This window comes from Hyla sarda, chromosome 2 (genome assembly GCF_029499605.1).
Source record: "Hyla sarda isolate aHylSar1 chromosome 2, aHylSar1.hap1, whole genome shotgun sequence".
Classification (NCBI taxonomy): Eukaryota; Metazoa; Chordata; class Amphibia; order Anura; family Hylidae; genus Hyla; species Hyla sarda.
Genome location: NC_079190.1, coordinates 39,394,975 through 39,420,851, shown reverse-complemented (window position 1 = coordinate 39,420,851; position 25,877 = coordinate 39,394,975). Strand labels below are relative to the sequence as shown.

Sequence of the window (25,877 nt, the reverse complement as noted above, 5' to 3'; positions counted from 1 at the left end):
CCAGCCATAAGCTGTACAGCATGAACGTGACCAATATAACAAGGAGCTGAATACTGAAAGACCTGCAAAAATACTTTTTATGTAATTTACCACAACTGAATATGTTAACTGCCTAATTTGTGTAAAACATAGAAATTAAGGACATTTTATACAGTATCTCCCATAAGCAAGTCCATCCCTCATATTTGTGTAAATATTTTATGCTATTTACTACAATGTAAAGTAGGGAGTGCACAGCCTGTAAAACAGTGTTTAATGTTGTGTCCCCTCAAAATAATTCAGCACCCAACCAATAATGTCTAAACCTTGGGAACAAGGCTCCCTAAGTGGAAATGTCCAAATTGGGCCCAATCGGCCATGTTCCCTCCCCAGTGTCATGTAACTTGTTAGGCTGGGTTCACACTACGCTTTGAGCTTACGGGGACAGGATCCAGCTGGGGGAAGTAAAAACCGGGCGCTCCCGTATCCATTTGAATGAGCCGACAAGAGTCAGATAGTGACTCCGATCGGCTCATTTTTTGCCCCTTATCCGGTTTTGTAACCGGGCCTAAAACTGTAGTATGCCGCTGTTTTGGGTTCAGTCACGAATCCAGATACAGGGAAAAAATTAGCCGATCGGAGTCACTATCTGACTGGGCTGGGATACAGGAGCGCCTGGTTTCCACTCCCCCCAGCCGGATCCGGTCCCCGTAAGCTCAAAACGTAGTGTGAACCCAGCCTTAGCCTTACAAGGCCTCAGGTGTGAATGGGGAAAAGGTGTCTTATATTTGATGTTATCACTATCACACTCTCTAATACTTGTCACTGGAAGTTCAACATGGCACCCCATGGCAAAGAACTCTCTGAGGATCTGAAAAAAAGAACGGTTGCTCTGCATAAAGATGGCCTAGGATAGAAGATGAATGCCAAGACCCTGAAACGGAGCTGCAGCACGTTGGGCAAGACTACACAGTGGTTTTACAGGACAGATTCCACTAAGAACAGGCCTCACCATAGTTGACAAAAGAAGATGAGTGCATGTGCTCAGAGTCTTATTCAGAGTTTGCCTTTGGGAAATAGACTTATGAGGGCTGCCAGCATTGCTGCAGAGGTTGAAAGGGTGGGTGGTCAGTCTGTCAATACACTCCATCAAATTGGTCTGCATAGGTTTTGTCACAGAAGGAAGCCTCTTCTAAACATTATGCACAAGAAAGTTGGCACTGGGTTTATTGAGGGAACCCTGAATGCCAAAATGTACTGTGACATAAAGAAGAAGAGCATGATTCCCTACCTTCAGAGACTGGGCCACTGGGCAATATCCCAACATGATAATGACCCCAAACACACCTCCAAGACCACCACTGCCTAGCTAAAGAACATCCACCAGCTCAATGATGTCATCATAGTAAGATAGTTTGTAAGGTTGAAAAAAAGACAAGAGTCCATTGAGTTCAACCTAAAACCCTACTGCATTGATCCAGAGGAAGGCAAAAAAAAAAAAACCCCAATGAGGCTGATGCCAATTGCCGCATGACAGAAGAAAAATTCCTTCCCGACCCCAATAAGGCGATCAAAATAAATCCCTGAATCAATGTTCTATCCCCATAAATCTAGTATCCAGAACCTGTAAGATTAATTATCTAGAAAAACATCCAGACCCCCTTGAACTTGTTTATTGAGTCAGATATCACAACATCATGCGGCAGAGAGTTCCACAGTCTCACTGCTCTTACAGTAAAGAATCTGTCTGTGATGATGGTGAAACCTTCTTTCCTCTAGATGTAGAGGATGCCCCCCTGTAATGGTTACCAGCCTAGATATAACGATCACTAGAAAGATCTCTATATTATCCATTCATATATTTGTACATTGTGATCAGATCGCCCCTAAGATGTCTTTTCATTAAACTAAATAACCCCAAGCTTGATAACCTATTTTGGTCCTGTAATCCTCCCATACCATCAATAATCTTTGTCCCCTCCTCTGCACCCTCTCTAGTTCAGCCATGTCCGTGTTATATACAGGTGCCCAGAATTGGACACAATACTCCATATGAGGTCTGACTAATGATTTATACAGAGGTAAAACTATGTCCTTGTCACGAGCCTCTCTGCCTCTCTTGATACATCCCATTACTTTGTCAGCCTTGGCAGCTGCTGCCTGACAATGATCACTAAAGTAGATTTTACTGTCCACCAGTACCACCTAAGTCTTTTTCGGTAGAAGTTTTACCTAATGTAAAATTATTATTTACCTAATTATTATTTAGTACATTTTATTTCTATGGCTATAGTGCATAACCTTACATTTCTCCACACTTACAATGTCTGTGCCCAAGCAGCCATCTTCCCATACGCCCTGATACTTAGGGACCTGTCAGCAGGCACCCGTGCAAATCCCTGGGGGGTCCTGAGACCCCCCCCCCCATGTCAGCGATCACCGCAAATCGCTGGTCAATTCAGACTGGCGATTCCGGGTCAATTGGGTCTCTGGTGACCCGGGACAGTCCGATTCACCCTTACCTCGCAGGAGTGAGGTGGCAAGGGTGCCACCTCACGATCATGTGATTGATCGGTCGGTGGGCGGTGATCAGGACAGTGATTGGGGCCGGCAGGGGTCTCCTACCTCTCCCTTGTCCAGTGGGGGTCCCCTCAGAAGCGGCGGCGGCAGTCCCAGCAGCAGGAGCGGTGGCAGCAACAGTGGCGGCAGTAGGATATAGCAGAAGGTGAGGCCTGTTCAGCTCCTGCTGTTGCTTAGCAACAACTCTCATCATGCAAGCCCATGCTGGCAGTTGTAGTTTTGCAACAGCTGGAGTTCCAACTACAACTCCCAGCATGTCCTTTGGTATTCTGTGCATGCTGGGGGCACATTTTCTATGAAAAAGTGTGCATTCAGCTGTTGCATAACTACAACTCCCAGCATGCACATACTACCCAAGGGCATGCTGGGAGTTGTAGCAGTGTGCTTCCAGCTGTTTCAAAACTACAACTCTCAGCATGCCCTTCGACTGTTAATGCATGCTGAGTGTTGCAGTTTTGCAACAGCTGGAGACACATTGGTTGTGAAACAGAATTTGTGTCCTAACTCAGTATTTCACAACCGGTGTGCCCCCAGCTGTTGCACAACTAAAACTCCCAGCATGCACTGAGAGACTGTACATGCTGGGACTTCTGCAAAAGCTGGAGGCACACTGGTTGGGAAACCAAGTTAAGTAACAAACTGTGTTGCGCAACCAATGTGCCTCCAGCTGTTGCATAACTACAACTCCAAGCATGTACTGTCTGTCAGTGCATGCTGGGAGTTGTAGTTTTGCAACAGCTGGAGGTCTGCAGCGAGTTTTCTGCAGCAAGTTTGAGATGCAGCAAATTTTCCGCCGCAGCTCAAATTCCCAGCGAGAAACTCACTGTAAACCCCCAAACCCCCGCCTGTGTGAATGTACCCTAAAAACACTACACTACACAAAATAAAAAGTAAACCACTACATATACCCTTACAGTACACCCCTCCCACCACCAATAAAAAAAAAAAATGTCTTGTACAGCACTGTTTCCAAAATGGAGCCTCCAGCTGTTGAAAAACAACAACTCCCAGTATTGCGGGGCAGCCACTGACTGTCAAGGCATGCTGGGAGTTTTGCAACAGCTGAACCCTAAACCATATGTCCGATTAGAGTGCAGTTTCTTGCATAAGTATTCACCCCAGAGACTTTTTGCCTATTTAGCTACTGTTAAAAACTGGAATTCAAAAAAGGGGTAATTCGCTTCTCAGCATTTGGAACAAACTGTTCCGAACACTGGAGCTGGCAGCTTGTTGTGACGTCATAGCCCCGACCTCTCATGATGTCACGTCCACCCCCTCAATGTAAGTCTATGGGAAGGGGCGTGGCGTGACCAGTCACATTCGTTGGAAAAGTCCCAGCAGCAATTTTTAAGTCTTGACATACATTCTCAATGGGATTCAGGTCTGGGCTTTGACTGGGCCATTTTAGAGCATTACCATGCTTATATCTAAACCATTTCATTGTAGCTCGGGCTGTATGTTTAAGGTCATTGTCCTGCTAAAAGATTAACCTATGTCCCAGTCTCAAGTCTTTAGCAGATAATCATATTTTCTTCAAGGATATTTGTATATCTTGGCAAAACATTAAACCTTCTAATGGACTTTACAAGAAAACATTATTTCCTTTTTATAGAAATAATTATAAAAACACCACTAGGGGTCCCCATACCATCCACAACATAATCCTGCCCAGCTGCAGCATTATCTTTTGCCCCAGCTGAAAGCTCGAAGTCCAGGAAGTGAGGTTGGGACTAGCACTCCTTTGTGCTCACTTTTGTCCTATCAGACTGCAGCATTAAAACAGAGAGGAAGGGTTAAAGAGCAGCCATGGGCCTCTTGGTTGCTTCTCTGATGAAATGTTTCATGCCCGGGTGTCAGTTTGTGTTAATGTTCTTATCTTGGTAGGTTTGCAGTTGTGCATTCTTTCTATTCTCCGATTACAGTGCTCCATGAGATGATCAAAATTTAGGATATTTTTTCATAACCTGACCCTGCTTTGTATTTTTCCACAACTTTATTCCTGGCCTGTTTGGTGAGGTCATTGGTCTTCATGCTGCTGTTTTGTTCAGTAATGCTCTTTAACAAACTCTGAGGATTTCACAGAACTGAGATTAGCAGACAGGTGGACCCTAATTTACTTATTTTGTGACTTGCAAATGTTATGTGTGAAGGCAACTGGTGGCACCAGACCTTTGTTAGCGGGCTCATGGTAAAGGGGGTGAATACTTATGCACTCAACACTTTCAGATTTTAATTTTCATTCTGTGTTAGACGAATGCATAAAATTGCAATAAAAAAAAGTTTGAATTTGTGGTTATACCCTGACATAATGTAGAAAAGTCCAATGGGGGTGAATACTTATGCAAGGTAATGTATCACGAATAGAGGGCTCCCACACTGAACCCTAATTGCTAGCTTGAAAAAGAGCCCCTGTCAAGAGCAGCTCTTGCTCTGGAGAACTTAGCATTTTATTTGAGCTGAGATGTTGTAATAAAACATTTCCCCTGCGGAGGCACTGCAGGGGGAAATATATGGCAGACTGTACTATTCCCTGGCAATGGCAAAGTGGTTTTGGCCAGACCTTCAGAAATACACTCACTGCCAGCAGTGAAAAGGAAAACTCCTCTGACAGATGAGAGATAGCTGGTGATAGACATCATATGGCTGAGAGCTATCTAATATCTATCACCAGTAAAATACAGACAAAAATAAAGCTGCAAGGCTACACTAAGTATGACAATATCTGTATTCCTGGCAAAATAGGATGTGTAGCAATGACAGAACATTCCTCTGTATCAGGAATATTTACCATAGGAAATATTCAGGTTTACAGCTCAGTCATCTCCGGTAAGTGTTACATATAAATCCCTGCATCTCGGCAGCCTCGCTGTTACTGTGAACTACAGCCTCATAAAATCTGCTCCAGCATATGGAATGGCAGTGCAGGCTTCATGTCCATATTAATGTGGCACGATAGAGCTGCTCAGGTGACTTATTGCTTAGATACTGAAAACATTAACCTTTTAATGACCAAAAATGTGGGCATCATTGATTGTGGCTGACCATATCCATCCCTTTATGGCCACAGTGTCCCCCTGTATCTTCTGATGGCTTATTCCAGCAGGATAATGCACCATGTCACATGACATCATCTCATACAGGAAATGAGGTCACTGGACTCCAATGGCCTCCACAGTCACCAGATCTCATCCTATAGATCACCGCTGAGATGTGGTGGAACAGGAGATTCTCATCATGGATGTGCAGCAACTACATGATGTCATCATGTCCATATGGAGGAACTGTGTGATGTCATCATGTCTATATAGAGGAATTGTGTGAGGTCATCATGTCCATATAGAGGAACTGTGTGATGTCATCATGTCCATATAGAGGAATTGTGTGATGTCATCATGTCCATATAGAGGAACTGTGTGATGTCATCATGTCCATATGGAGGAACTGTGTGATGTCATCATGTCTATATGGAGGAACTGTGTGATGTCACCATGTCCATATGGAGGAACTGTGTGATGTCATCATGTCTATATAGAGGAATTGTGTGAGGTCATCATGTCCATATAGAGGAACTGTGTGATGTCATCATGTCCATATAGAGGAACTGTGTGATGTCATCATGTCCATATAGAGGAACTGTGTGAGGTCATCATGTCCATATAGAGGAACTGTGTGATGTCATCATGTCCATATAGAGGAATTGTGTGATGTCATCATGTCCATATAGAAGAATTGTGTGATGTCATCATGTCCATATAGAGGAACTGTGTGATGTCATCATGTCCATATGGGGGAACTGTGTGATGTCATCATGTCTATATGGAGGAACTGTGTGATATCATCATGTCAATATAGAGGAATTGTGTGAGGTCATCATGTCCATATAGAGGAATTGTGTGATGTCATCATGTCCATATAGAAGAATTGTGTGAGGTAATCATGTCCATATGGAGGAACTGTGTGATGTCATCATGTCCATATGGAGGAACTGTGTGATGTCATCATGTCTATATAGAGGAATTGTGTGAGGTCATCATGTCCATATAGAGGAACTGTGTGATGTCATCATGTCCATATAGAGGAATTGTGTGATGTAATCATGTCCATATAGAAGAATTGTGTGATGTCATCATGTCCATATAGAGGAACTGTGTGATGTCATCATGTCCATATGGAGGAACTGTGTGATGTCATCATGTCTATATGGAGGAACTGTGTGATATCATCATGTCAATATAGAGGAATTGTGTGAGGTCATCATGTCCATATAGAGGAACTGTGTGATGTCATCATGTCTATATGGAGGAACTGTGTGATGTCATCATGTCCATATAGAGGAACTGTGTGATGTCATCATGTCCATATAGAGGAATTGTGTGATGTCATCATGTCCATATAGAGGAATTGTGTGATGTCATCATGTCTATATAGAGGAACTGTGTGGTGTCATCACGTCCATATAGAGGAACTGTGTGATGTCATCATGTCCATATAGAGGAATTGTGTGATGTCATAATTTCCATATGGAGGAACTGTGTGATGTCATCATGTCCATATGGAGGAACTGTGTGATGTCATCATGTCCATATGGAGGAACTGTGTGATGTCATCATGTCCATATGGAGGAACTGTGTGATGTCATCATGTCCATATGGAGAAACTGTGTGATGTCATCATGTCCATATGGAGGAACTGTGTGATGTCATCATGTCCATATGGAGGAACTGTGTGATGTCATCATGTCCATATGGAGGAACTGTGTGATGTCATCATGTCCATATGGAGGAACTGTGTGATGTCATCATGTCCATATGGATGAACTGTGTGATGTCATCATGTCCATATGGATGAACTGTGTGAGGTCATCATGTCCATATGGAGGAACTGTGTGATGTCATCATTAGTGTTGCTCGCGAATATTCGCAATGCAATTAATCGCGAATATCGCATACATCACGAATTTGCAAATATTGCAAATATAGAAATGACAAATAATCGCTTTTTTTTTTTTTTTCACAGTACACATCACAGTGATCACTGATCATCCCTCTCTGCTTCCAGCTTGTGTGGCCTAAAGAAGCGGCGCGCGAATATTGAGCCCTCCCTTCTTTAGGGAACTGACGGGCTGGTGCATTAACTCTGATTTTTTTGCCCATTGAAACCAATAGGCCCATTGTGGTCTATGGGGATCTCACATTATGTAAAACTGTAAGATAAGCAGGAGGGTCTCGGCAGTACAGTGGATGGGAGACCCTGGTGGTGGATCGAGTCCCGGGGTGGGACGGAGTGTTACAGTGTTGTGGTTAAACTTTACTTTCCTGGAAAAGCTGCTGAGTTGCCCATAGAAACCAATCAGATCGCTTCTTTCATTTTTCACAAGTCCTCTGCAAAATGAAAGAAGCGATCTGATTGGTTGCTATGGGCAACTCGGCAGCTTTTCCTGGACCCATGTAGTGTGGGGATGATCAAGGCCATATATGAATACAGGTAGTGTCCATTCCTGGGGTCAGAAGTAATTTTTGGTATAAATAGCCAGAAAGGCAAATAAAGGCTTTCCTCTAATTGCTAACCATCTCTAACCTTTCCAAGTTCTGGGAAGCCGTCAATTATGAAAGTACACAGTGATGCCTCTTGAACATAATCTTCCTCTCCTCCCTCTCTTTATCAGCAGATTACTGCTTAAACCATAGCTGCTTTTGTAATGTCAACCCCCTTCCCCATTGCTGTGATCCTTTCTGTTCGTTTCCTTTGATTTGAGATAGTACTTTGCAAACCCAGTACATCAATGAACCCTTGTCCACCAACATGCTATCTATAGCAGTGTAATGTAAATAATCCTCCAGCACAGTGGCAATCAGTTAAAGCCAGTCCCAGTCACTAACTGTGGGCAAAATGTTTGCTCTCTGTCTAATTCACACAGGCTTGGCTTGTGAGTAGTTTCTACCCTGCCATTGGCCAGAGAACTAAAGGAAAGGAAGTCTATGTGTGAGCACTGCTGGCAAACAGTCCAGTTCTGATAACACTCAGGGAAATAGAGAGAATAGGAAATAACTGTGCATCATGGATGGGACTCAGTAAGAGATAAAAATAATCTTGTCGACACTCTGAAGGGTCAATGTAACAAAAGCAGGTTTTTGAAAGTATTTATAAAAGTACACATACACTAACTGTGTGTCTCTATAGTAGCCAAAGAAGCAGAGTTACCTGAAGACCTGTCCCTAAAGTGCAAGTCTGATAACATCCTCAGGGGATTTGGGGACTTATTTTAAATTTTCCCTGGGCCCTGGTACAACTGTTAAGCTTCTACTGACATTAGTGAGGTACTGGTACAATGTGCATGTAATTGTGTACCCAACCAAGGTCCAGAGCAGCATTTCACTGTCCTTGTGTTGACAACTAAGTATATATGACGACAAAGTATATATGAAGACGCACACAGAAGGATATGTTCTGTAATCAACCCTCCCTCTGCTTTTCTTCCCATAGCAATATGTATACCTGGTGCCCCATCCCCCCCACCAGCATAGCCTGTCTGCATTGTGAATATAAATATACATATGGCAATTCTATAGCTCTACATCTATATTCATGAACCAAGATGTTCGGGTAGAACATTAATACAGATCCTTCCCAGATAGGAGAGTGCAGAGAAAACAGTGTGATGTCAGTCTATAGGGACCTCAGCTATCTAATTTCTGTACTTTCTCTTTAATATTTGGCAGCAAATAATTTATTATAGCCTTTGGAAAAACATTAACAACCTCTATCACTACAATACTGAGCATGTAATAGTGTCATCCTTGCTTTCAGGTTAAGATGTATTCTTTTTTACACCTGTGAACAGTGAATAGACAACATGAACGTACCTGTTTGCTAAGCAAAGTTCGTTGAAAGAGTCTAAGGAAAGCAGCCAGACTAAACCGGTACATATTATTAATTTTGGATAAGTCACAGATAATGAAGTACATTTTGCTGGCACTTTCTGCAAGGGGAAGATAGACATTCCGCTCCTGTGGATAAGAAAAGATGGATTAAAAAAAATTACATTTGTGCATTTACTGCCATCTAATGGACAGTTGTGACAATAACACAGTTTTGTTCTGTTGTTACTTGTGCGAGATTTACCTGGTTACTGGTAAAAAAAATTCACCTTCTGCTTTCATTTCTATTGAACACTTAACATTAATATCCAGTTGTTATCAACATTATATTTAAGTTCAAAATTTTAAGACTATTATTTCTCATACAGAAATTTAAATCACCCTTATTGTCACTGATATAATGGAATAAGCTGTACATGTCTTGTATGATGGGATAAACTGTGCGCGCCTCACGTATGATGGGATAAGATGCGCTCCTCACGTATGATGGGATAAGCTGCGCGCCTCACGTATGATGGGTTAAGATGCGCGCCTCACGTATGATGGGATAAGATGCGCGCCTCACGTATGATGGGATAAGATGCGCGCCTCACGTATGATGGGATAAGATGCGCGCCTCACGTATGTTGGGATAAGCTGCACGCCTCACGTATGTTGGGATAAGCTGCACGATGGGATAAGCTGCGCGCCTCACGTATGATGGGATAAGATGCGCGCCTCACATATGATGGGATAAGCTGCGCGCCTCACGTATGTTGGGATAAGCTGCGCGCCTCACGTATGTTGGGATAAGCTGCACGCCTCACGTATGTTGGGATAAGCTGCGCGCCTCACGTATGTTGGGATAAGCTGCGCGCCTCACGTATGATGGGATAAGCTGAGCGCCTCACGTATGATGGGATAAGCTGCGCGCCTCACGTATGTTGGGATAAGCTGCGCGCCTCACGTATGTTGGGATAAGCTGCGCGCCTCAAGTATGATGGGATAAGATGCGCGCCTCACGTATGATGGGATAAGATGCGCGCCTCACGTATGTTGGGATAAGCTGCGCGCCTCACGTATGATGGGATAAGCTGCGCGCCTCACGTATGTTGGGATAAGCTGCGCGCCTCACGTATGTTGGGATAAGCTGCGCGCCTCAAGTATGATGGGATAAGATGCGCGCCTCACGTATGATGGGATGAGATGCGCGCCTCACGTATGTTGGGATAAGCTGCGCGCCTGACGTATGATGGGATAAGCTGCGCGCCTCACGTATGATGGGATAAGCTGCGCGCCTCACGTATGATGGGATAAGCTGCGCGCCTCACGTATGATGGGATAAGATGCGCGCCTCACGTATGATGGGATAAGATGCGCGCCTCACGTATGATGGGTTAAGATGCGCGCCTCACCTATGATGGGATAAGATGCGCGCCTCGCGTATGATGGGATAAGCTGCGCGCCTCACATATGTTGGGATAAGCTGCGCGCCTCACGTATGTTGGGATAAGCTGCGCGCCTCACGTATGTTGGGATAAGCTGCGCGCCTCACGTATGTTGGGATAAGCTGCGCGCCTCAAGTATGATGGGATAAGATGCGCGCCTCACGTATGATGGGATAAGATGCGCGCCTCACGTATGTTGGGATAAGCTGCGCGCCTCACGTATGTTGGGATAAGCTGCGTGCCTCACGTATGTTGGGATAAGCTGCGCGCCTCACGTATGTTGGGATAAGCTGCGCGCCTCACGTATGATGGGATAAGCTGCATACCTCACATATGATGGGATAAGATGCGCGCCTCATGTATGATGGGATAAGCTGCGCGCCTAACGTATGATGGGATAAGCTGCGCGCCTCACGTATGATGGGATAAGCTGCGCGCCTCACGTATGATGGGATAAGCTGCGCGCCTCACGTATGATGGGATAAGCTGCGCGCCTCACGTATGATGGGATAAGATGCGCGCCTCACGTATGATGGGATAAGATGCTCGTCTATCATATTCTGGTATAACCAGTACATATCTTGGGGTAACCTGTACATATCTTGTATAAGGGATAATTTGTATTTATGATAAGATAACCTGTGCATCTCTCCTATGATGGGATAACCTGTGCATCTCTCCTATGATGGGATAATCTGTGCATCTCTCCTATGATAGATAACCTGTGCATCTCTCCTATGATGGGATAACCTGTGCATCTCTCCTATGATAGATAACCTGTGCATCTCTCCTATGATGGGATAACCTGTGCATCTCTCCTATGATAGATAACCTGTGCATCTCTCCTATGATAGATAACCTGTGCATCTCTCCTATGATAGATAACCTGTGCATCTCTCCTATGATGGGATAACCTGTGCATCTCTCCTATGATAGATAACCTGTGCATCTCTCCTATGATGGGATAATCTGTGCATTTCTCCTATGATAGATAACCTGTGCATCTCTCCTATGATGGGATAATCTGTGCATCTCTCCTATGATAGATAACCTGTGCATCTCTCCTATGATGGGATAACCTGTGCATCTCTCCTATGATAGATAACCTGTGCATCTCTCCTATGATGGGATAACCTGTGCATCTCTCCTATGATAGATAACCTGTGCATCTCTCCTATGATGGGATAACCTGTGCATCTCTCCTATGATAGATAACCTGTGCATCTCTCCTATGATAGATAACCTGTGCATCTCTCCTATGATAGATAACCTGTGCATCTCTCCTATGATGGGATAACCTGTGCATCTCTCCTATGATGGGATAACCTGTGCATCTCTCCTATGATGGGATAACCTGTGCATCTCTCCTATGATGGGATAACCTGTGCATCTCTCCTATGATAGATAACCTGTGCATCTCTCCTATGATGGGATAACCTGTGCATCTCTCCTATGATAGATAACCTGTGCATCTCTCCTATGATGGGATAACCTGTGCATCTCTCCTATGATAGATAACCTGTGCATCTCTCCTATGATAGATAACCTGTGCATCTCTCCTATGATGGGATAACCTGTGCATCTCTCCTATGATAGATAACCTGTGCATCTCTCCTATGATGGGATAACCTGTGCATCTCTCCTATGATAGATAACCTGTGCATCTCTCCTATGATAGATAACCTGTGCATCTCTCCTATGATGGGATAACATGTGCATCTCTCCTATGATAGATAATCTGTGCATCTCTCCTATGATGGGATAACCTGTGCATCTCTCCTATGATGGGATAACCTGTGCATCTCTCCTATGATGGGATAACCTGTGCATCTCTCCTATGATGGGATAAACTGTGCATCTATTATATGATGGAATAACTTGAATAACCTGAACATCTCTCATATGACATGATAACCAGTGTGTCTCCAATGATGGGATAATCCCTGTGCCTCCCTTATAATGGGATAATCTGTGCATCTTTATTCTTATTTCACAGCCTAATCTATCTGGCTCACAGTCAGGGGCTGAAATCTGAAATCCAAAGCAAATATTCCTTAAAAATGAATGAATGTAAAATGTAAGTAAGAACCTGATCCAGGGAGATCTGCAGCCGGTGTGATTCGCTCAGAGACTCCTGTATGAGCGCGCTGCTCGCTTTGGTCTGATTCAAAGAGTTTATCAGCTCCTTGTTGTCCAGCATGTTTCCTTGGGATGTCGCAAGTGTCTGAGAACAAGAAGAGTTTTATAAAACACTGACACAAATTCTATGTCCTCTTGTTCACATTATAAGTCAAAAGGTTTTATAATTCATCTAGATTCCTCTGACTGAAACCCAGCAGTCTGATCCCTACTAATAAAGAAAGTGACAGCGTACTCTAGACACATGCAACTGGTTGTTATTGGAAAAAAAATACTTTAACCCTTTAACGACCTTGGACGTGTGTACACATATTTGTGCCGTTAAGCAGGTATGGCCGGCCCAAAGCTGATTCCTGTTGCTGGGGGTCGTTGTTAATAGCTGACATGTGACTTCTGAGGTAGCCGGAGGGCTTCCCTCTGTTTCCACGGTGGCTGCTGCGCTGTGAATGATAAAGCCTGGCAGAACCAGGCTGTATCAATCGAGCACAGAGCACACAGATCAATGTGAACCACATTGATCTGTATGAGGAATCAAATGATTCCTCCTAAAAGTCCCCTAAGGGGACTAAAAGTGTAAAAAAAATAAAAATAAAAAGTATAAAAAAAAAAGTTTAAAAACACACACATTAAATCACCAGTCTTTTCCCAAATTCCATATAAAAATATATAAACATGATAAAAAATAAACATGTGGTATTGCCGCGTACGTAACTATAAAAATATAAAGTTATTGAAACTGCATGGTCAATGGCGAACGCACTAAAAAATTCTAAAGTACAAAATTGCGTATTTATGGTCACTTTGTATACCCTAACAAAAATGTATAAAAACCGATCAAAAGTCCCATCAAAACAAAAATCGTACCGATGAAAACTTCAGATCACAGCACAAAAAATAGGCCCTCATACATCCCCATATATGGAAAAATAAAGTTATGAGGTCAGAAGGGGACATTTTAAACCTACAAATTTTCGTGCATAAAGTAATAATTTTTGTAAAACAAAATCAAACCTATATAAGTAGGGTATCATTTTAATCCTATGGACCTACAGAATAATGATAAGGTGTCACTTTAACCGAAAAATGCACTGCGAAGAAATGGAAGCCCCCAAAAGTTACAAAATGCAGGCCTTTTTTTTTGTTTGTTTTTTTCATTTTAGCCCCACAAATTTTTTTTCTGGTTCTGCCGTAGAGTTTGTGGTCATTGATGTCATTATAAAGTAAAATTGGTGGCACAAAAAAACAAGCCCTCATATGGGTCTGTAGGGGGAAAATTAAAAGCGTTGTGATCTTTAGAAGGTGAGGAGGAAAAAAACTAAAGTGCAAAAATAAAAAAACTTGTGGTCCATAAGTGGTTAAAGGGGTGATCCAGTGGAAATCCTTCCAGTAGTTATCAGCTGCTGTATGCTCTAGAGGAAGTTCTTTTCTTTTTTTAATTTATTTTCTGTCTCACCACAGTGCTCTCTGCTGACACCTCTGTCCATGTCAGGAACTGTCCAGAGTAGGAGCAAATCCCCATAGCAAACCTATCCTGCTCTGGACAGTTCCTGACACGGACAGAGTTGTCAGCAGAGAGCACTGTGGTCAGACAGCAAAGAAATTCGAAAAGAAAAGAACTTCCTGTGAAGAATACAGCTGCTGCTAAGTACTGGAAGGATTCAAATTTTTACAAATCTACAGATTTACAAATCTGTTAACTTTCCGGCACCAGTTGATTAAAAAAATTGTTTTCCACTGGAGTACCCCTTTAAAGTATACCTATCATTTAATTAACTTCAGAAAGTCATAGTAACATGTGAGAAGTTCTGATCTGAGTACTGTGATCCTTAATTTCAGCTCAAGAAAATCAGTGCCGAGAAAAGGAGGAACAAACGATCACCGGCGCCTCGTGCATTAAAAGATAACAATGGGCCAAGGAGTCAGGGTTTAATACATACTGCTAACCTTGAGCGTATTTGATATACGCATATCACCCTTATAGCAAGGGTACAACAAGATAGATCCACTGTGCTGCTGCTGTAGGGTATCGGTAACCAGTCCGCAAATAAATGGAGGAATAGGCAGAAGAAAATTCCCTCAATAGGCGCTGCAGCAAGGTGGAATAATAGAACACAAAACTTAAAAAAGTTTAATTCAGTCCAATAATGTGTTTTGGGCTTACAGCCCTTCTTCAGCTTAATATCTAATACCAATGTGAAGAAGGGCTGTTAGCCCGAAATGTGTTATTGAAATGAATAAAACTTTATACAGAATTCCAAGTTTTGTGTTCTTCTACTACACCTTGATGCAGCGCCTATTGAGGGAATGTTCTTCTGCCTATTCCTCCTTAATTTCAGCTCAGACCTCAGAGAGGTAAAAGAGCTTTGGACAGACTGAAAATCTGAGACTTTCAATAAATTTATATACTGCAAGCTCGGCTTCCAAGAAGAGCAAACAGGAGCGGAAACTAAGCATTCTGCCCTTTGTATTAGCGATTTATGGGGGTGTCAGCACCTGAACACACAGAGATCAAAACTTCTGACATGTCATTACACATCAGAAGTTTGTAAAAATGATCGAGATCTTTCAATACAATGCAATTAAGAAAATGTCTCCTTAAAGGAAATCTGTCATCAGTGTCACCTTCACTAACCTGTTGGTAAAGACAGGTAGTGCAGGTTACACTGATGACAACGATACTTACCTGGTCACGTTCCGTGCTGTGGTTCTCCGGCTATCCTCTTTGGTATCTTCAGCTCCGGGCCAGACTTGGAGCATGGGTGGAGCTTAGCTACGTCACTGCTGCTGTTTTCTGCTGGGTCCCGCTGCTAGCAAACAGCAGTGATGACATCACTAAGCTCCGCCCATGCTCCAAGTCGGGCCCGGAGCTGAAGATACCAAAGAGGATAGCCGGAGAACCACAGCACGGAACGTGACCAGGTAAGTATCGTTTTGAAGGTGACACCTATGACAGATTTTTTTATTTTATTTGATGCATTGATAACGAGCCAAAGGCTGTACACGCATGTTGGGAGTTGTAGTTTTGCAACAGCCGGAGGCCCCTTAGTTGGGAAACCCTAGAGACATCCACCTGTAGACTGTTATTTTAGAATGTTGATTGGTTAGGCAAGATGCCTTGAAAGGTACTGATCCTCCTTGTGGTAATTCAGCTGATGTAGGGAGCCTCTAAGGCAATGCTTTCTGGGATGTATGTAAACTAGCTCTCCTCCAGAAAGCAGAAAACGCTCTCTCTCGTGTGCACATTTCCTTATATTCATTTCTAAGTGGCTCTTGTCATTGCCATATTACTCCAGCAATAGTCCCCTTGTCCATTAGAATGTGCTGCTATTGCCTATTAAATCAAAGTTTCTGACATATTCAGATTTTACAATGCTTCACTGCATTATAGTTCAGCACAAAACAAACTGGGGCCTTTCTAAAAGGTGCAAACTGGGGAGTCTCTATACGTCTCACCTCCAGGAGCGACTCTTCTAGCTTAGCCAGCTGAATCTTCTTATCTTCCTCTTGTTGCAGTAACCTGGTCTTCTGTTCTTCCAGGTCTGGTTTTTCATGCTGAATGGTTAAAGCCAGGAGCTAGACAGAATAATATTGAGATGTGTCAGTGCATCCCTGAGCTGTTGACAACAATGAATCAGAAAACTTCCAGCAAAAGATGACAATAGACCGGCATATCCTGAATTATTCTAATATGCAATTTATAATCATTTGTATTCTTTCCGCCGAGGACGCAGCTTTTCCAGTAGACATTAAAGATTCTCCCTGGTGTAACTGAACGTAAGGCGCTCTTAAATGAGATCTTTTACATTACAGACACGGAAGTGTAATTACTACAAGCCAGAACTAGAACAATGAAACTCCATCTAATGTACAGTATATGCATTTCAATGTTCTGCAGCCCGTGGACGGGAACCGGCAGAGAAGAGATTATACTGTCAATCTTAGACCATCTGCAACGGCTTCAGAATATATGAGAGAGGTCACTAGTCTTAGACATCCTTTTTCTCCTATTCTTCATACCTCAACAATTTCCGTAGGTCATGTTAACTTAAAGGGGTATCCTTATCAACAGGATATGCATCACTTTATGGTCAGTTGGGGGTCTAATCTCTAGGACCGATCCTGACAATGAAGATCCCACAGTGAAGATTTAGTACTGTGTCCCTTTCACTTTTTTTTTCTCGGCTGTGCAAGAACTGCAGCACAAACAGTTAAAGCGAATGGGGCCACGCTGCAGGTCTTTGCACATCTGGGGGTGGCCAGGAACGGCGCTGTACAGGGATAACATAGGTGGACGCAGCTTTAAATCCACACTGCTCACCCTTCAATCACTGGGCTAGTTAGTAGGAGTCCCAGTGGTTGGATGAATATCCAAGCAATATGCAGGCACTTCATATGGTGGGAATACTGCATATTTTTGCTGCATATTTTCTGCAGCTGATTGTGCTACCCACTTAAGTTAATGGGAAGCAAAATCAGCTGCACAAAATATGCAGCAGATCCTGTATGTGTGAATGTACCCTAAAAGTGGCAGGAGTTAGTGTCCCAATGCTAACCAAACTTGTTTTTTATTTTTATTTTTTAAATACGGTGGCTTTATTCTTTAAAAAATAAAGTTTTTTCGTGCATCCCATAGCTTCAGAGAGCCGTGGCCAAGGGTCCGCTGTAACCTCAGGCCACAATGCCTCTCTACTGCTATGTCATGGCCCTTTGATTAACACACAGGGCTCGGCGCATGCACAACAAGTCTGTGAGCCTGGGGGACACCCCACACGAGCCTTGCAAACGACAAAACACACAGTGCCACCATCAGCAGTCAAGTTCTGTGTGTTAATCAAAGGACAGAGCAGCCGTGACATAAGTACAAAGAGGCATTGAGCCCAGGGAAACAGGCCTGGCTCTCTGACATTAAGGGGCGCACAAATTAAAAAAATAAATTAAAATTAACGGGGGACAACGATCTGCCGACACGACCTGCCGACCCCCCTCATCATCATCCCCCCCCCTTCATCATCACCGCCTGTCAATCCCTTCATTAGTGGTCTTCAGCCTGCGGACCTCCAGATGTTGCAAAACTACAACTCCCAGCATGCCCAGACAGCCATCGGCTGTCCGGGCATGCTGGGAGTTGTAGTTTTAAAACATCTGGAGGTCCGCAGGTTGAAGACCACTGCGACCTTCGTCAGCCCGCAATGACTAACCCTCCCCACCGGACGGTCCCTGCAGCATAGATGCTCCGGACCAACTCAACCTTCCTTCCCACCGAGGGGAGGTGAGTAGAAAACTAAAGGGGGGTCTGGATGATGACCAAAGCCGCAGTGGTCTTCAAGCTGCGGACCTCCAGAAGTTTCAAAACTACAACTCCTAGCATGTATGGACAGCCGATGGCTGTCCGGGCATGCTGGGAGTTGTAGTTTTGCAACATCTGGAGGTCCGCAGGTTGAAGACCACTGAGAAGGGATTGAAAGGCGGAGAGTTCACTCGAGTATAAGCCGAGGGGGGCGTTTTCAGCAAGAAAAATCATGCTGAAAAACTCGGCTTATACTCGAGTATCTATCTATCTATCTATCTATCTATATATAAATAAAAAAAACTCAACGTGTGTGTATGTGTGTGTGTATGTATGTATGTATGTATGTATGTATGTGTGTGTGTGTGTATATATGTATATATGTATGTATGTGTGTGTGTGTATGTATGTATGTATGTATGTATGTATGTATGTGTGTGTGTGTGTGTGTGTGTGTGTGTATGTATATATGTATATATGTATGTGTGTGTGTGTATGTATGTATGTGTGTATGTATGTATGTGTGTGTGTGTGTATGTATGTATGTATGTGTATGTATGTATGTATGTGTGTGTGTGTGTGTGTGTGTGTATATATGTATATATGTATGTGTGTGTGTATGTATGTATGTATGTATGTATGTATGTGTGTGTGTGTGTGTGTGTGTATGTATATATGTATATATGTATGTGTGTGTGTGTATGTATGTATGTATGTATGTTCCACAAAAACTTCCAAACGGCTAAAGATATTAACATGAAACTTGGCCACATGTTACTTATATGTCAACAACAAACATAGGATAGGTGATTTAACCCTTATTCACCCCGATTTGCCAGGGGCGGGGTTTATGTTTAAAGTCCTATACAAGTCTATGGGAAACAAATGTTACTGCATAACTTCCAAACGGCTGAAGATATTTCGATAATACTTGGTCACATGTTACTTATATGTCCAGTTAAATATAGGATAGTTGATTTAACCCTTAACTACCTCATTTGTGAGGGTCGGGGTTTTTGTTTAAAGTCCCATGCAAATCAATGGGAAATGTATGTTCTCACATAACTTCTGTACGTCTGAAGATATTTCAATACCTGGTCACATATTACAGGTCGGGATAGGAGGTCGGGATAGGAGGTCGGGATATGACAACAATATATGGGGATGGGATTTGAAGTCAAAAGTTTCCTCCTTTGTTGATTTTCCTCCCCAACAAGGATGAGGAAGGAAAAACCGGGCAACGCCGGGTACTCAGATAGTATGTATATATATATATATATATATATATATATATATATATATATATATATATTTTTTTTTTATTTTTTATTTTTTTTTTACAGAATGAAAGCACCACATTACATAAAAAAGCTATGGTTAACATGGGGACTCTAACCCCTGGTAGACTGTGTGGACAGCTTTATGAGGTTCCGTTCTTCATTTCTTTCTTGAGTGACAGATTCACATCCATTTTTATTGGAGTTGCAGTTGTTTCAGAGACAGCCCTGGCTGCTGAAGACAAAACATGACTATAAACTTATCCTGAAATAAGTTAACTCACATTGTAATGCAAGCCATACACAATTACTATACTCTTGCCTTCCCCATAAAGCCATCTCTTCCAGCAGTAGAATTACCTGTCCTCGTAATCCAGCTCTTGTGGTTGTGAAATTAACCTCAGTAACAATTGAAGAAGCATCTGGTGGTATGAATGGATTAGGATTGCGCGTTGCAAGAAATAAGCGGAATTCTTCATTATAGTCTATGGTTTTTTCTCCAATCTGGACAACATATCGAGGCCCTGGAAAAAAAAAAACACAATGGTCAAACTTAACCCCTTAAGGACGAAGCCCATTTTGACCTTAAGGACCAGGCCAGTTTTCATTTTTGCGTTTTTGTTTTTCCCTCCTCTCCTTTTATTTTTTCACCTACAGACCCATATAAGGGCTTGTTTTTTGTGAGACTAATTGTACTTTGTAATGACACCTTTCATTTTACCACAAGGTGTACCATGAAAACAAAAAATTTATATTGGGGGGCGGAAATTTAAAAGAACACTTGATTTTTTTTACTTTTTTTTTGGGGGGGGGGGGGGTTTGGTTTTTACGCAGTGCACTTTATGGTAAAAATGATACATTATCTATATTCTGTACGTCAATGCGATTAAAATGATACCCAATTTATATAGTTTTTCTATTATTGTACTAATTTGAAAAAAATGTAAACTTTTTTAAACAAAATTCATATGCATAAAATGGTCCTTTTCTGAGCCCTATAACTTTTATGTTTTTCCATATACACGGGGCTGTATGAGGGCTCATTTTTTTGCACGGTGATCTGTAGTTTTTATCTGTACCATTTTTGCTTTGATGTGACTTTTTGATCACTTTTAAAAATGTTTTTGATATATGATGTGATAAAAAATCTGTATTTTTGGTGTTCGATTTTTTTTTACGTTTACGTCGTTTACTGTGCAGGGACATTTACGCATGCAACGATACCAAATATGTTACCCTTATTTTCTCATTTAAAAAAAAATATATAAAATAAAAAAATAAAAAATAAAAGTTAATTAAAAGTTTTATTAGGGGGAGGGGATTTTAGGGGACTTTAATATGCAATTATTAGATAGCATTATACAGTGAATGCAATGTCTATGGCATTGAATTACACAGTGAGATCGGCGATCCACTGATATAGCCTGGTAAAGCCAGTGTTCCATGAGCCCCTCTGAGTTACCGGAGATTTTTAGTTTTACTTTAGATGCCGTGATCGGCACTGATCACAGCGTCTAAAGGGTAAATACTTACAGCGGCGGGATCGCAGCTGCCCGTCATTAACAGTGAGTGTCTGGCTACTGATAGTAGCCGATACTCACTTCTCTGAAGCAAGCGCAGCTCCTGTGCTCACTTCAAAGCCGCTTAAGGACTCAAGGCATACAGGTACACCCTTGGTCCTTAAGTACCAGGATACAAGGGTGTACCTGTACGCCCTTCGTCATTAACAGGTTAAAGGAGATATGTGGCAGAAATTTTTTAAGTCACTCTGTGCCCGGGCTGCAAAAACATAAAAAACCAACTTTAACTCCCCTTTCTAGATACCCCCGTTGCTGCAGTATCGGTGTCCCATTCCTGCAGTGCTGCTCGGCTCTGTTCCCCTTAGACTCGGAACATGACACTGCGGTCAGCATATCGTCAGCCGCAGCAATGTCCTGCCTCGGCCGGTGATAGGCTGAGTGCACTGACATGTAAGGAGCCTGGGCCGACACCTTACATGACAATGCGCTCAGCATATCCCCGGCCGAGGTGGGACATCGCTGCGGCCGGCGATACGCTGCCTGCACTGTGACATTTCGAGCCTAAGAAGCCAGAAACCAGAACGGGATGCTGATATCTCCACAACGGGGGAACGTCGGAAGGGAGTTAAAGATTGTTTTTTTTTTAATATATTTTTTCAGCCTGGCCTCAGGGGGACATAAAACATTTCTGCCACATATCTCCTTTAAGTTTACTTCTAAACATTACCCAATGAGTTTTTTTTTCTGTGAAATGCAAAATGCTGGATAGTTACTAGAATTATAAAAATGTAAGAGTAATGTCTATGCAGTTACGGTAAATTGAGCTATTGATATCATTGGCTTATCCCCACATCCAGCACTTGATTGAAGTTATGACACCAACATTTTATTATCCACAATTAAAACATTATAGCAAAAGGGAAGATCTGATGCAATTCTCACCCAGAAGCAGTGGTATTTCCTTCCATGCACTGCTACAGACCCATATAACATGAATTTACAATCTATGAGCTAAACAATTGATTTCTTTGTATTTTGCTCCATTTTCTACTAACTGATGATGCTCCCCCACCCACATATAGAGAAAGCCTGTGAGTCCTGCTCCCACCACCCACATATAAAAAAAGCCTGTGAGTCCTGCTCCCCCACTCACATGTAAACCTAGCCTGTGAGTCCTGCTCCCCGCACCCACATATAGAGAAAGCCTGTGAGTCCCGCTCCCCGCACCCACATATAGAGAAAGCCTGTGAGTCCCGCTCCCCGCACCCACATATAGAGAAAGCCTGTGATTCCTGCTCCCCCACCCACATATAGAGAAAGGCTGCGAGTCCTGCTTCCCCCACCCACATATAGAGAAAGCCTGTGAGTCCTGTTCCCCCACCCACATATAGAGAAAGGCTGCGAGTCCTGCTTCCCCCACCCACATATAGAGAAAGCCTGTGAGTCCTGCTCCCCGCACCCACATATAGAGAAAGCCTGTGAGTCCTGTTCCCCCACCCACATATAGAGAAAGCCTGTGAGCACAGCTTATTCCAACCACATATTGAGAAATCCGAATCCTGCTTTTACCACAAATGTAGAAAGAAAGCCTATAAGTCTTGCTCCCCCACCTACTCATAGAAAAAGCCTGTGAGTCCTGCCCTGCTCAACCACATATAATGAAAGCCTGTGGGTCCTGCATCCCTAAATCCACATATAATGAAGGCCTGTGAGTTCTGCTCCCCCCACCCAAATACAGATAAATCCTTCAGAGCGGTGACAATGTGATCTGAATGCTCTCATTGCTATTATAGAGCTCTTAAAAGTTCCCTCCATGTTGGACACACATTTCCGGGGAAGAACCAGACCTGCACTGTTTGTCAGTAGTACACACACAGTAACTTTTTTAGCTTACTTGTCAGGCCAATCACAGCAAATAACTTACACTTTACTGCTATGAAATGACATAGTGCTAGAGAAAGTGCACTGGACTGAACAAGCTAGACTGTGCTGAGGGATGATTTATACAGTCCAACACATGGCATGTTGGAGGAGAAAGGGTTACTTATGCTCTGGCTTTGCAGGCTGCTATGTGAGCATAAATGAAAGAAACAAGGTAAAGGGAGATTACATTAACAAGACAGCTGTAATGTCTGTTTATCTGTATTTTGTATTTTCTGCTTTGGGTCCTGTTCAGACAATAGATTTGTGTCTGAACAGTTTCTGTGTTAATTCTTCCTGAGATGGGAAGAGTCAACCTTCCTGATTTCAGCACTGGGATAATATATAAGGCTTCTTCAGGTACTGTTATTTGCTGGCTATTAGACCTATTACTCAGACCATGTTTGCATTATGTTCACTATGTCTGTCTGAGCACATATCCTGAGTTTTAACCATGGTTATCTATCCTGTTTGATATATAGATTTTAGCTTGCCTTGTTTGAGTATTTTGTCGGGTTTTGATATTTTTGTATTGTTCGTTCTGCTTATGCTTTGTGTTTCCTTAGTCCGTATTCACCCTATGCGTTTTATCAGTCCTGTTGTATCCGTGTTTGCTTGCATTTAGGATTTTTGTTTCCTCCTAGGCTAGTATCTTGATCACTCGGTGGAGTGTGCCCGCTATCTAGGAGCCTATTTGGCTTTAGTATTGATGTCCCTCTATGATTGGAGTGGGGTGTCTAGTGTTTTCCTTGTTCTGATTCTAGTGTGAACAGTGCTCTTGATTTCCTGACCAGTTTAGTGTTTTGACATTCAGTTAACCTGTTCATCCCCTGCATCTCCTGGTTTTGTCGGCTTTATACTTATCCTCATATCTAGTCTTGTTCATATTATCATATCTGCCGTTAATCTTTATGCTGGTTCTAGAACTGTTTGTTAGTATGGTACATCCTGCCTGGTATATCTGTTTGTTGGTTATTGTATTTCCGTTATGTTCCTGACTTGTTCCCCGACTTTGAACAGTTTTGTTTGTTTTGTTGACTTTGACGTCCATGCACTTTAGCTCAAGGAAGGGACCGGCTCCAAGTTGTCGATCCGTCATTTAGGACGGATGGGCAAGTAGGCAGGGAGAGTGGTCTTAGGACAGCTTTAGGGCTCCCTTCTCCCTGCCCTCCAGCTAACGACAACAGCCATGTGTACATGCAGTAGTAAAACACAAAGTACAGTTGCTCAGAACTTCATGGGTGGTCAGAGATGAGAGAGAAGCCTTGATTTACCTTTCATTCACAGTGTAGATCCTCTGGACAAGGAAGATAGACCCAGCGTACATGAACAAAGCCCAGTCTCTCTCTCTCCAGTACAAATGACAAACTAAGTCTTACTCCAGCTTCCTGTGTTCTATTTTGGCCTCTCTGTTACTAAAGAAGAACTAAGCCTATGGACATGAAGTGGACAGTAGTTTGCAGGAAAGTAAGACACCTAGAGGCCAAGACTTTCAAGCTTTCTCCTGGTGTAAGGAGTAATTTTTGGTAAATTAGGTGATTTAGAGATATGTTAGAAATCTGAAAGTTTATCAAATGGAGGGAAGTTGTTTGAAACAACAGTGCTCATTTAAGAATAAAAACATTTAATAGCTAGCTACAACCTTCTACAATAAATCTAAATCCAGACACATATCCTCGAGATGCACTGAGACAGATGTTGATGGTCTTGATACACAATTGTTGTCATTAATCAGAGGGGAAAAAAAAAGTAACAACATTCATTTGACACTTTCCAGTTCACTCTATTTATCAGTAATGGGTACAGGATGTGACAGAAAGATCTCGTACAAAAGTGGACTTACCCTGAGCAATAAGATCTTTTCTAAGTAATGGATATAGCACCGGCTCCACTCCATCCATCTCCTGGATAATAAGTGTCTTGCCAAAGCGGACAGCTAGCTCAAGAGCCGTAATGAAGTTTGCATCCTGCATGTACATAAAACATAACATGAGTTCTAGCTCTGTGATCCGGCGACAGACAGTAAATTGGCGACATGCATGAATAAGACAAAACAAAAACAGCTGATGCTGGAAAATGTGCGACAAAATACATCGCTGAGCAGAAGCCGGATCGGCTTTTCACTTGACTGATCGAATAAGAGCATAAAAATTATATTTTTATATCTGTAAAACTGAGGACTAAAGCTGACTGCTCCTTCACGAGAAATCTCAGTCCGTAACGGGCTAAGAAATATTTCAATTACTAAGCTTATTTATATATTTGTCTTGGGACAGCAAAGCCAATGATAAGTGAATCTCATTTTTACTTCTATGTAGCCACTTTGCCACTGCTAGGAACTCACAACATGCAGCGTCCTGTGCCATAGACATCAGTTATAAGAACTTCTGTGTTCCTCAGCCCCTTAAAGGGAATATGTCATCATAAAATGACCAGTTTAAATCAAGCTTTTCTGCTAAATATTTTTTTTTTTAAGAATCAATGGCAATTTTTTTGTTTTAATTTTCCAATATTCCATTAAATTGTTATTTTTTTTTTTATATATAATACTGAAATCTTGCAGTTTTCATTGTGGTCACTGGCCTAAAACTAAGCTAAGCTGAGACTTACTGCACTGAAAGGTGACACAAGTAGAGAGATAATACTGGAACCACCACCATTCACAGCAGAGATCAGCATCCCCCTCTGTAAAATGACCTCTCAAAGGTCACAGATTATATTCTGCTCAATAGCATCTTAAATGTATCTGAATGGAACAGACCCTGTCGATTGTTGTCTATGTCCATGGGTCCTGCTGTAAAGAATATCACTGAACACTGTTAAAACAGTGCCAGATGGCTTCCCCCATAATAATGAAAAAAAATGGGAAA

At 42.5% G+C, this 25,877-nt stretch overlaps 1 protein-coding gene across 1 annotated transcript in view; it reads right to left on the bottom strand.

The window, feature by feature from the left end:
- DYNC2H1 (dynein cytoplasmic 2 heavy chain 1) overlaps nt 1-25,877 on the bottom strand; it is a gene marked incomplete in the record, with an annotated part of 465,550 nt that overhangs the window by 246,895 nt on the left and 192,778 nt on the right. Inside the window, 5 exon segments of the mRNA XM_056561585.1 lie at nt 9,423-9,566; nt 12,954-13,088; nt 16,457-16,576; nt 19,928-20,091; nt 24,851-24,974. Coding sequence (XP_056417560.1) covers nt 9,423-9,566; nt 12,954-13,088; nt 16,457-16,576; nt 19,928-20,091; nt 24,851-24,974 — 687 coding nt within the window.